The sequence below is a fragment of the Aotus nancymaae genome, unplaced genomic scaffold (genome assembly GCF_030222135.1).
Source record: "Aotus nancymaae isolate 86718 unplaced genomic scaffold, 86718_ANA_hifiasm-v0.15.2.pri h1tg000041l, whole genome shotgun sequence".
NCBI lineage: Eukaryota > Metazoa > Chordata > Mammalia > Primates > Aotidae > Aotus > Aotus nancymaae.
The window spans coordinates 3,224,757-3,238,195 of NW_026988455.1; the positions used below are offsets into that span (position 1 = coordinate 3,224,757).

Here is a 13,439-nt window from a genome sequence, read left to right on the forward strand (position 1 = left end):
TAAGGAGTTTTTCAGAATCAAATTAGAGACATTAAATAACTGTAGATCTTGATAAATTAAGTGTGAGTATTAAAATTTCTATTCTAAAAGAATAAAATTAGAGTATATAATTTCCAAATGTTAGAAAAAATCCAAAGGACACAAATTCGCATCAGACATGTGAAAGTGTTAGCAGGGATGTGGAGAACAGGACCTCTTTATAGCACTGAGTAACATGTGAAGTAGTACAACCACTCTGGAAAAGAATCTGGTGTTTTCTGGAAAAGTTGGATATATTCAGACCCTAGAGAAACTCTTGTAAATGTGAACCAGGAGCTACTTACCAGTATTTTCATAACAGCATTATTTTTAATAGCAAAGATGGATAAAAACAAACAAAAACAATGTCCATCAATAGAAGACTTGATAAGCTGCGGTATATTTATAAAATGGAATACTATTCAGCAATGAAGATGAAATCACTACAGTATACAAATCAGTGTGAATGAATTTCACAGACATGTTGAGTGAAGAGAGAAGTAGAAAACTCACACTGTAGTACTGTTCCCTTTATATAAAATTTAAAAATATGCAGTGCTGGGCAGGCAAGGTAGCTCATGCCTGTAATCCAAGCACTCTGGGAGATCAAGACAGGCAGATCACTTGAGGTCAGGAGTTTGAGACCACCCTGGCCAGCATGGTGAAACTCTATCTCTACAAAAATACAAAAATTAGCCAGGTGTGGTGGCACGTGCCTACAGTCCCAGCTACTTGGGAGGCTGAGGCAGGAGAATTGCTTGAACCTGGGAGGCGGAGGTTGCAGTGGGCTGAGATCATACCACTGTATGTATTCTAGCCTGAGCAACAGTGTGAGACTCCATCTCAAACAAACAAAAAAAATGCAATGCTGAAAACTATGTTGTATTAGGATCCAAACCAATGGAATAAAATGATAAAGAATAATAAGTTCCAGTTAATGGTTACTTCCTGGGGGATGCGGTGATTGCAGAGTACACTTGGGTCTTCTAAGGTCCTGGCGGTGTTCCATGTCTCAGCCTGGCGGGGGTTCATGGTTGTGTAATTAGGGTACAGGCTAGCTTCCATGCTGGCTCTCACATAACAGTGCAGAGATAAGTGGTCCAGAGGAGGCAGGCGGCACTCACCACTCAGTGTGGTTTCTCCAAGGCTCCAGTCTTTGTCCCTTCCCAGTCACCTGGGACAGGGAGAGAGGCCAGGGCAGAAGCTTTATTTTTAAAGATATGACTGGGAAGGTGTGCTTATGAGTTTTATGCATCATGTGGCTATATCTCACTGCAAGGGAGTCTGGAAATGTGGTACCCAGTTGACATTTGAGGGCTTCTTAATAAGGAAGAAGAAGAGAACAGATATTGCAGGACAAGTGGTGGCTCTACTACAATGGGTGTTCGTGTTATTATTATTTAAATAACACATCGGCATCACATACATTCTTCTGTATTTTATTACATACATAATAAAACTTAGAAGTAATTAAGAGCGAGGTAGCATGTATGGACAGTTATAAGGAATTTGGGAAGGGAGAGGAATGGGAGGATGGATGGTTTTCAGTTTTTCTTTTGATTTACATTAGGAAGGGCCAGAGTAATTTGGGGAACATTAGAGAGAAAGGGAGCGAGGTTCTAGCCCCAAGAGATAAAAAGGACTAGGAGGAAGAACCTGGGGAAGAAGGGGACCCTAGAAGAGGAGATGAGAGGCTGTGTCCTCTGAGCCAGGAGTGTCGTGGACCCTTGGAACTGCAGGGTCCTGCGCTGGCCCAGCTCTGCGTTGCCTCAGTGCCTGTGCCACTCGTTCCTCGTGCGTAGGAAGGACCATCAGGTGTTTTATCTATTGTATCCTCCTGTCCTACCAGCTTCTCAAATTAGCGCTAAGTGCAATTCTAAGAAAAGATAAGCATATAATTCTGATTGAGCTGAGTTTAATGCCAGCATATATACCAGAAATATGATAGTTGGAAATTGATGTTTGATGTCATTAAAAAAAGTGTCAGAATCAGAAATACCATTTGACCCAGCAATCCCATTACTGTGCATATACCCAAAGGAATATACATCATTCTATTATAAAGACACATGCATGAATACGTTTATTGAAGCACTTATTCGCAATAGCAAAGACATGGAATCAGCCTAAATGCCCATCAATGATAGACTGGATAAAGAAAATATGGTACTTATATACCATGGAATACTATGCAGTCATAAAAAGGAGTGAGACATGGATGGAGCAGGAAGCCATTATCCTTAGCAAACTAATGCCGGAACAGAAAACCAAGCACCTCATGTTCTTACTTATAAGTGGGAGCTGAACAATGAGAACACGTGGACCCGGGGAGGGGACCAACACATATTTGGGCCTGGGGGGTTGGGTGGGGGAAGGTAGAGCATCAGGAAAAATAGCTAATGGATGCAGGGCTTAATACCTAGGTGATGGGTTGACAGGTGCAGCAAACCACCATGGCACATGTTTACCTGTGTAACAAACCTGCCCGTCCTGCCCATGTACCCTGGAACTTAGCATTTTTAAAAAAAACTGTTTTACATGTAACTTGCAATTTTTTTTTCTTTTCTTTTCTTTTTTTTTTTAAGATTTAAAGGTACAGTTGAAGAACTCAGTAACCAGATATTATCTGCACGGAGTTGGTTGCAACAGGAACAAGAACGGATAGAAAAACAGCTTTTACAGAAAATTGACCAGCTTTCCTTGATTGTTAAGGAAAACAGTGTAGGTATTGATGTTCAGCACTGATTTAGTGAAGTTATTCAGTGGGGGCCTGCCCTGTTTGAATAATAGTACCTGATATCTCATCACTGATTTATTTGGCACCACCTAAAGCTGTTCAATTGTTTCTTGCCTTAAAATCCATTTCCATCGTTCATATTGATTCTTTTCATTCTTCATAAAGACATAGAACACTTTGACTTGTTTTGGTTAACGAAGACCAAGTAGAAAATTCTAGCTAAAATGAACTTAAGCTAAAACCTTAATGATCCAAATTGTTCATCTGCATTTCTACATAAAATTAAGAATTACCAACTTCGTCCTTGTTTGTTTTAATTTCTTGATCTGGTTTTGCTTTATGCCTGGTGTTGAATAGATTTCTCCCTACAGATCACTCCTTTCTACTGTAGCTATATGTGAGATACCACAGTGCAACATGTAGACAGAATCCACCATTTTTTCCCCATTGTCTTCTCCTTTATCCCAATCTCACATAGAGCTAAGGTTTGTAGAACTGCTCAAAAATGATATCAAGAAAGTCTTGTGCCGGGTGAAGTGGCTCATACCTGTAATCCCAACACTTTAGGAGGCTGAGGCAGGAGGATCGCTTGAGCCCAGGAGTTTGAGACCAGCCTGGGCAACATGGCGAAACCCCATCTCTACAAAAAACACAACAATTAGCTGAGCATGGGGGCGCACGCTTTTAGTCCGAGCTACCCTGGAGGCTGAGCGCAAATGAAGCTTGAGCCCAGGAAGGTCAAGGCTACAGTGAGCTAGGACTGCACCTGTGCTGTAGCCTTGGCCACAGAGCGAGACTCGATCTCAAAATTTTAAAAGTCTTACATATGTAGCATTCAAAAATCATTACGGTCCCAAAACAGTACCTGGCAAGCAAATTTTTGTTGGTTTTAATTATTTAGCATGACATGTCTGTCCCCCTTCCCTTTTCTGACACTGTTTCCTCTTGTTGGATATGGATGACTGAGCTGCAATGACGGGTGCACTTTACATCTCTGACTCTGCTCTCTCCAGATATGGAGCCACTGAATTGCAGTCTCTGCACTGAGCACCACCAAGAGAGCATTGTCATGCCGTAACCCACTTACAGCCTGGAGTCTGCAGTCCTGGCCTCCATGCTCACTGGCAGACACAGATTCCCATAAAAACCAAGCATGTGGAAAGGAAAGGAAAGAGAATGCTTAATTTTTATACATGATTTTATATATATTTAAAATATTAAATATTTTCTTTTAAATATTTTCAATATTAAATATTTTCTTTTAAATATTTTCCCATGTTTCCGTCACATCTACTGATTGACTTAGTTGGGTTCATACTAATACATTTTACTAATAATTCTTGGTTTTTGGATCCCTGTTTATGTATGGATTGGTTGAATAGCTAATAGTAAACCCCAGGATAATGGTGGCTTTCATGAACTAGAAGCTTATTTTTATTTCATATAACAGAGTCTGAGTATGGGTAATGCAGGACTGATGTGATGGCTTGTCAGTCCTCAGTGACCCAGGATCCTTCTAGTTCAACCTTTGCCAATCCTAGAGTGATCCATATCCTCATAATTTAGTAGGGCTGCTAGAAACTCCAGCTGTTCTGGCTGAATTCCAGAAAGAGAAGGAAGAAGGAGGGAGTAAGGATATATATCAGCTGTCTTTTAACTTTTCTTGGAAGCTGCCATGTACACTTGTACTTACATCTCATTGAATATAGTCTTTTTTATTTTTCATTTTTGAGACAGAGTCTCACTCTGTTACCCAGGCTGGAGTGTAATGGCACAATCTCAGCTCACTGCAACCTCCGCCTCCCGGGTTCAAGCAATCCTCCTGCCTCAGCCTCCCAAGTAGCTGGGATTATAGGCGTCCACCACCATGCCTGGCTAATTTTTGTATTTTCAGTAGAGACGAGATTTTACCATGTTGATCAGGCTGGTTTCGAACTCCTGACCTCAGGTAATCCACCCGCCTCGCCTCCCAAAGTGCTGAGATTACAGGCGTGAGCCACCACACGCATCCAGAAAATGTAGTCTTTATTTTGAATGACCTTGTACCCAGCCAAAAGTCCTGGATTTTTTAAGGAAGAAAGGGAGAATGGATATTAGGGTGGGCAACAAGCAGCTGTTGCGAATCTGTTCCTTGCAGATTGTTGTTAAATTATATTATGGCTGATTTGAATGCAATGTGGATTTTCTTTTTGGAGTGATTAAGTGCAGTTCTTATCATGGATCTCAGGGAGCCAGTGAAAGGGACATGGAGAAGAAGCTCAGCCAGATGTCGGCCAGACTTGACAAAATAGAGGAGGGTCAGAAGAAGACTTTCGATAGTCAGAGAACAAGGCAAGAAGAGGAGAAGATGCACGGGCGAATCACCAAGCTGGAGTTACAGATGAACCAGAACATCAAGGAAATGAAAGCGGAAGTTAATGCTGGTAGGCCAGAACCAAAACAGCTCACATGCTTTGTTTTCTGTTTGATCTAAAACTTATTAATCAGTATCTCCTGCAACTACCCATGAACCTAGCTAAGGGTAATAACCATGAAATATCCTTAGTTGATTTTCTAAGTAGCTCTGCTGTATTTTCTAAGTAGCTACAATGCTGTTTGAATTTCAGCTATATAAAGAGCTACCATGAGCGACAGACAAACAAAACTGAAATTGCTTAGCTGGCAACTGAGGTACATTTTCTTTAGCACAATCTGCCAGTTCTTCTCTGTTCGTAGCCAAGGTTAACATGTCTCAGAAGGAAGCACATATCTTTGACGGGTTTTTGAGGGCTTATTTTATTTGGTGTTAGCAGCACAGTACCACCCTGGCAATGAATGATTTTCCTCTTCTGGCAGGTCAGCAGGGCCCATGAATTCACACTTGCTTAGAGAACATTAGAGCTGATTTCAAGTTCTGAGTGCTGTTATATACAGGAGGCATTAGATTTCCACTCTGAACTCAGGAACACAGAACTGCGACCCCTAAGTGGAAGGTACCTGAAGACAGATTTTAACTCAATATGAGACAGAAGTACCTTAAAGTTAATGAGGCCTAAAAGACACTGATGGCTTTGGGAGCTTGAGGGCTCTTTGTTACAGAACGTATTCAAGTGGAGACTGGTTAATTGTGGTCAGGAAGAAGACGTTCTTGTAGTGTGAGAAGCGGAACTAACTTCTCTCCTAGCTCCTTCCAATTGTATGATTCCATGGATTTTCTTCTGTGAAATTGTTCTGTTTTGGCCACTTGGAAATAAAAGTGCTACTTATGCCAAGAATAATTTTGTTATCACCACCAAATGTGTATTATTTTATTTATAGGAGCTACAATTAAATATATGAATTGGATAACTTGTAAAGATAAAAATGAATTTTCTTTCTTAGTCTTTGGACTATTAAAATACGGTATTTGAATATTTCATCAATGTTTAACCTCACATCATTCCCTGAATCAATGTATTATCTATTTAACATACCATTGAGGATGTTAATATTTAGCACCTAATATGAAAAGCATCTGAGCGTTTTTAAAATTAAAACCAGCTGGGCACGGTGGCTCACGCCTATAATCCTAGCCCTTAGGGAGGCCGAGGCAGGCGATCACAAGGTCAGGAGATTGAGACCAGCCTGGCTAACATGGTGAAACCCCGTCTCTATTAAAAATACAAAAAATTAGCCAGGCATGGTGGCGCATGTCTGTAGTCCCAGCTACTCGGGAGGCTGAGGCAGGAGAATCGCTTGAACCAGGGAGGCAGAGGTTGCAGTGAGCCGAGATTGTGCCACTGCACTCCAGGCTGGGCAGCAGAGTGAGACTCCATCTCAATCAAAACAAAACAAAACATATATATCTATAAATTAATAAAATTAAAGCCATTTTCTTTATTAAAAAGATAACATATATATATATATATATTTTTTTTTGATACAGAGTCTTGCTCTATCACCCATGGTGGAGTGCAGTGGCATGATCTCAGCTTCACTGCAACCTCTGCCTCCAGGGTTCAAGCGATTTCCCTGCCTCAGGCTCCTGAGTAGCTGGGATTATAGGCATATGCCACTAAGCCCAGCTAATTTTTTTTTTTTTTTTTTTGTATTTTTAAGAGAGACAGGGTTTCACCGTGTTGGCCAGGCTGGTCTTGAACTCCTGACCTCAAGTGATCCTCCTACCACGGCCTCCCAAAGTGCTGGGATTACAGGTGTGAGCCACCAGACCTAGCCATATGATGCCTTTTTACCCCTTTGTTATTTCCATTTTTTTTTTCTTGGAAATACAAAAAATGACAGAGTGAGACAGGGGCTCGCTCTGTTGCCTAGGCTGGAGTGAAGTGATGTGATTGTTGCTCACTGTAGCCTCCTGGGCTCAAGCTGTCTCCCTGCCTCGACCGTCTGCGGCTCTAGAACTATGGGCATGTGCCACCATGCCCAGCTCATTTTTTTATTTAAAATAAATGTTTTAGAGATGGGGTCTCAGTATGTTGCCCAGACTGGTCTGGAACTCCTGGCCTCAAGCAGTCCACTTGCCTTGACCTGCCAAAGCACTGCAATTACAGGTTTGGGCCACTGCCTGGTCACCCTTTTATTATTTCAGTGTATATATCCTAAGAACAAGAATATTCCCTTATTCATGACTTCAGTACAATGTATCATCCATGAAATGTTTGTTAATCTTCACTTTTTAATGTGCCGCTCTTTTCTTTTTCAGTCCAGTGTCTTTTTTTTTTCTAATTACATGGTCTTTTATTTAAAAAAAAGTGTATATTTAAGGTATACAATAAGATGTTCATATTTTGGTATATATATACATATTCAAATAGTTCCTGGATTCAAGCAAGTTAACATATGTATCATCTCACAGGTATTCGTGTGTGTGTGTGTCTGTGTGTGTGTGTATGGCAAGAACACCTGAAAATGTACTCTTTTAGCAAAAATACCAAATACAATAGAATATTATTGACTATAGTCCTCATGCTATACATTAGATGTCTGGGTTTGCATATCAACAATTTGTATCCTTTAATCTACATCTCCCCATTTCCTCCGCTTCCTCCCCACCTTTGGTAACCACCATTGTATTCTATCTCTGTGTTTTTTACTTTCTTTTTTTTTGTTGTTTATTTGTTTTTTGAGACAGAGTCTCACTCTGTCGCTCAGGCTGGAGTGCAGAGGCATGATCTCGGCTCACTGCAACCTCTGCTTACCAGGTTCAAGTGATTCTCATGCCTCAGCCTCGCGAGTAGCTGGGATTGTGGATATGAGCCACCATACCTGGCTAATTTTTATATTTTTAGTAGAGATGGAGTTTCACCGTGTTGGCCAGTCTGGTCTCAAACTCCTGACCTCAAGTAATCCACCTGCCTCGGCAGGCCTGCCTGCCTGCTCTCTCTCCCTCCCTCCCTCCCTCCTTCCCTCCTTCCCTCCTTCCTTCCCTCCTTCCCTCCTTCGCTCCTTCCTTCCTTTTTTCTTCTTTCCTTCTCTTTCTTTTTTCTTTCTTTTTTGATTCCACATTTGAGATCATGCAGTATTTTTCTTTCTGTATCTGTCTTACTTCACTTAGCACAATGTCCTCCATTTGTATCCATTTGTGACAAATGGCAGGTTCTCCTTTTTTTTGTAAGGCTGACTAATATTCATCATATGTGTATATACACACTTCCTTTAATCACTAGTTTTTTGATGGACACACTTCAGTTGCTTCTCTACCTTGGCTATTGTAAATAATGCTGTAATGAACATGAGAGTGCAGATATCTTGATGAGGTAGTTACTTAATTTCCTTTGGGAATACACCCAGTAGTGAGGTGGCTGAGTTGTATGGATTGTATTTTTAATTTCTTTAGTAATCTCTATACCAAGCTTCTCTAACCCACAGCCCACAGGCCATATGTGGCCCAGGATGGCTTTAAATGCAGCCCAACACATATTCATAAACTTTCTCAAAACATTATGAGATTTTTTTGCGATTTTTAGTTTGTTTAGCTCATCAGCTATCATTAGTGTTAGTGTATTTGACATGTGGCCCAAGACAGTTCTTCTAGTGTGGCCCAGGGCAGCCGAAAGATTGGACACCCCTGCCCTATACTGTTTTCCCCGATGGCTCCCCCATTCTGCATTCCCACCGACAGCGTACAAGCGTTCCCCTTTCTTCACACTCTTGCCAACAGTTGTCCTCTTTTGTCTTTTAGATAATAGCCATCCTAGCAAGTGTGAGGTGATAACTCATTGTGGTTTTAATTTGTATTTCCCTTATGATTAGTGATGCTGGTCCTTCAGGTTCTAATCCAGAATTACACATATTCAATTGTCATGTTTCTTTATTCAGTCTCTGTTCATCTGGACCAGTTCCTCAGTGATCTTGACATGTTTAATGAATATCATACAGGCAGCATTTTGCAGACTATCCCTCAGTTTAGACTTGTTTGCTTCATCTTTTTTTTTTTTTTTTTTGAAATGGAGCCTCGCTCTGCCCCTAGGCTGGAGTGCAGTAGCACGATCTCGGCTCACTGCAACCTCGGTTTCCGGGGTTCAAGCGATTCTCCTGCCTCAGCCTCCTGAGTAGCTGGGACTACAGATGTGCACCATCATGCCCAGCTAATTTTTGTATTTTTAGTAGAGACGGGGTTTCACCATGTTATCCCGGATGGTCTCCAACTCCTGACTTCAGGTGATCAACCTGCCTTGGCCTCCCAAAGTGCTGAGATTATTGGCGTGAGCCACCATACCAGGCCTGTTTGCTTCATCTTGATATAATTTAGGTTGTACTTTTTGGTATTCTTTGAAAATGTCAATAAGTGATGTTGTGCCCTGCCTGGGGTATCTTTTCAGGAGTTACATGATGTCGGTTTCTCCCGGTATTGGTGTCATTAACTTTGATCACTTGGCTAAAGTGATATACGTCAGACTTCCACATTATAATAGCTCCTTTTTTCCTTTTTGTAATTAAAAAGTAATCTCTAGGGAGAGACTATGAAACTCACCTGTGCCCCATCAAACTTTTACCCCAGGGGTTTTAGCATCTATGAATAACTTTTGCCTGAAGCCGGGTGCGGTGGCTCATGCCCGTAATCCCAGCACTATGGGAGGCTGAGGTGGGCGGATCACCTGAGGTCAGGAGTTTGAGACCAGCCTGGCCAACATGGTGAAACCGCATCTTTATAAAAAAGAAAAAAAAAAGTAATTTTTGCCTGAATCAACCATTACTAGATGCTATAGAATTGATACAGCATTGTTTGTGAAATATTCACACTTGTGACCTTTACCTCTCCTTCAAGGGTTTACAGCTGTCTATGAAAGCATAGGATCCCTCAGGCAAGTTCTCGAGGCCAAGATGAAGCTGGACAGGGACCAGCTACAGAAGCAGATCCAACTGATGCAGAAGCCGGAAACCCCCATGTGAAGGGAGCTGGCACAAGGTCCTAAAAGACGGTGTTGCCAGTGGGGCCAGGAGCCGGATACCTCTGTAGCCAGGCCGTCGCCACATTCAGGATTGTTCCATCCGTGGCGTGCATGTGCCAAGAAATGTGTTTTTATGGGTCTAAACGTTTACCTTGAGTCTTGAAAATACTCTAAAAGTATGAAATACCATTTTTACCACTTTATTTCACTTCTCTAAATTCAATGGAAATCCCCACGCCCCTGGATTTTGAAAGGCTTTTATCTTCTTGATTTTACGAATGGAAAGATGACAATTTTCCTTCAATGCTTGATGCACTAGCAAAGACTGTTTACTATTTTGAAAAATGTCATAGTGATTTTTTTAAATTAAGAAACTAATGAATCATCACAGGAATGTGGTGCTCCTGACCCTAAATTAAGAGAATGTTCCAGTAGATTAGCCTTCAACCTTTGAGTCCAATTCGGATTTTATTATTGTTGTCTATGCATTTCCTATATTGGTTTTCTCCTTGTAAATCTTCTGTCTTTTGTAAGGGGAAAGGATTTCACACTTAGAAGAAACCCCACCATTTATGTAATGAATATAGTTTAAAAATTGCTAACTGCCATATGGATTGCAAATTAAATGGAAACTTATTTAGATATTGTAAGGCTCAATATCTACATCGACCACCTAGATATTACGGGTTTTAATATTTAAAACTATTTTTGAATTATCCACAGCCTGTATAGTGATAGCCATATATTTAATAATGGAATGGTGGTTAACAGTCTATTTACTGCACAATTAATTGTTCACTAATCAAAATAGAATGTGATACTTTTTCAGACTTTATGATCTCTCTAAATGTCTCCAAAATTGGCACAAAGTGCTAGGGTTTGTATACACTTATTGTAACTGTATTTTCGTGCCTTGGTTTTATCATGTTAATGCACTGTACTCTGTAAGTTTTGCAGACAAAAATAGAAAGTAAGATAATTTGTCAGAAGTATGATGTAAAACAGGAATCTTCTGTATTTTTTAAATGTTCTAAAAATTTTGTCACTGTTAAGGGATTAATCATTCAGTATTACTAATGGAATAGAAATTCATACTTTTGTATGGACAACAGTTCAAATTGATATTGCATTTATAGCACTGTCAAGAAACTTTCATCTTGAGCAACTTTGTAATGATGGGTGTTTTATTTTCAGTTGCCGTATTTGATCAGTGCCCTGAGTGACGTGCTGTTTGTTCATCTCTGTATGTAAAATCCGACAGTGAGACACGCCGTTCTGAACTGTGAGGGCGCCCCAGGAAAAAGAAAAACAGGAATACTTTAACGATTAAAAAGAAAAAAATGGTTTTTTGTTTGCCAAGGACTCAGGAAAATAAAAAGCATTTTCTATTTTTAGGATAAATCACAAATGAAATATCTAACTGGCTATTACTGTTTACCCATATAAAATATGCTGCTAAAGTACATATGTTACTCTCAATGGCTTGACAAATTTTCTTTTTTTGAATTTGGACATGAGAGGTTATATAGGGACTCTATCATCCAACACGTATTTTCTTATTTTGTCATAAATTTCCACTTAACAAAGAAAAAAAGAGGCGAATGCTCTTTTGCAATCAGAAAGTGAATTTCTTTTGTGGTAGTGTACACGCGTTTCATGTGGTCCTCCACGTTTAAGCACAAACCACAGCACAGGAAGCCACACCCCTCCCGCATCTCTGTTCTCTGGGGTCTTTGAGGAGAAGGAATCAGAACATCGACACCTGGGAAGAGGGAGGTGGGGAGCACCAGCTGGACCTGGCCAAGGGGTGATGTAAGTAGGTGACACGTGGCTGTCAGCTCAGCGTCTCAGGTGCTTCTGACATTGCCAGCCCCATGAGATGAGCCACCACAGGCGTGCTCCACCTCGGCTACATGTTGGAATCATCTGGAGGAGTTGGGAAAGTTACTGATGCCCCTCTGTGCCTCCCAGACCAATTAAGTCAGAACCTCTGGGAGGTGGGTCGCAGGCATCAGTGCGTGTCCGAGGCCTGCACGTGTTTTGGTGCGCAGCCGAACCACAGTGCAGTACTCTTCTCACCAAAGCTCAAATGAGAATCAGCTTCCATGTTCTTTCCTCGACCAGAAATTTGCAATAAAAAGAAAAATAAAATTTTCAAGTAAATGTGGTGTATGACTTTTAAATCTAAAAGTCTTTTAGTGCTGAGATGAAGACTGAATTAGGTAAAATGCCATAGGAAATATTTCTCTTTGCTCTCTGTGGAAACGCTTTGATGGTTGAAATAAAGTGCTCACGTCCTGGCAGCCCCTCTGAGGACTGGAATGTCATTGGGAGCTGCTGGTCTGTGGGCTTCGGGGCTGTGGGGCCTTCTCTGCGGCCTTCCTGTCTCTGGCAGTTCCCGAGTGTGTGCTGTGTGCCCGTGCCGTGTCCCTTGTGTGTGTGTCAACTCATTCCATTTTAACTAGTTGAGTTCGCTACTGTTTCCCCATTTTACAGATGAGAAGTCACATAAAGGTGAAGCAACTTGCCCCAGATCCCTATAGCTAGTAAGTGGGAGCCATGATTCAAACCAGGCCGCCTGTTTTCACAATCTGGATGCGTAACCAGTACACTGCACTGCCTCTGAAGACGCATCTTGCCTTCCCACATAAGTGACTTGCTAGGCCACCAACACCAGACATATCTCTGCATGAGCTTTGCCTCCTGCCATCTGACTACCCTTGCTTTTCGCTGCCCCAATTCCAAATACCTAATGAGGCAATCTAATCCGCTTATCAAATGTCTTCCCTTGGCTATATCAATGGAGGCCCCAGAGGTGGGGAGAGTTGGTGCCACAGGACTTGCAGGATCGCAGGTATTTCATCCCCTGCACTTGGGCTGTCCTGGGTCGCGGGCCCTGGCTCTGTACATTGGGAGAAGGATTGTGCTGGGGGAGTATAGAGCAGAACAGAGAAGATGGTTCCATTCAGGTGTAATTATCCCAATTTCAGGGTGAAAAAGAATTACAAAGCATTGTGACATCAGCTCCTTGCTCTGCTACACAGCCCTCCTGACAGGTTGTTTACAACATGGCAGGTTGCTTCCACCAGCACGAGTGAGAGAGAGGGCAAACAGGAAACAGGCTAGTCTTTTGTAACCTCATCTCAAAAGTGACAAGTCACCACTCCCACTATTCTCTTCATGAAAAACAAGTCCAGTGCATGCACAGCAGGAGGGGATCACACAAGCGGCTGAACACCTGGGGGTGAAGTTACTGGAAGACATTTTACCGACTGCTTGCTCCAGCCAGAACCTGGGCACTGATAGGCAGGCCTGCA

General features: G+C 41.6%; 1 protein-coding gene across 1 annotated transcript in view; it reads left to right on the forward strand.

Moving 5' to 3' along the window:
• Positions 1–12,425, forward strand: part of FAM81A (family with sequence similarity 81 member A) — an 85,279-nt gene extending 72,854 nt beyond the window's left edge. Inside the window, exons 7-9 of the mRNA XM_021666223.2 lie at positions 2,604–2,739; positions 4,983–5,178; positions 9,999–12,425. Of these exons, the coding sequence (XP_021521898.1) occupies positions 2,604–2,739; positions 4,983–5,178; positions 9,999–10,123 (457 nt within the window). The 3' untranslated portion in view covers positions 10,124–12,425. The remainder of the gene's footprint in view (positions 1–2,603; positions 2,740–4,982; positions 5,179–9,998) is intronic.
• The last annotated feature ends 1,014 nt before the right edge of the window (positions 12,426–13,439 follow it).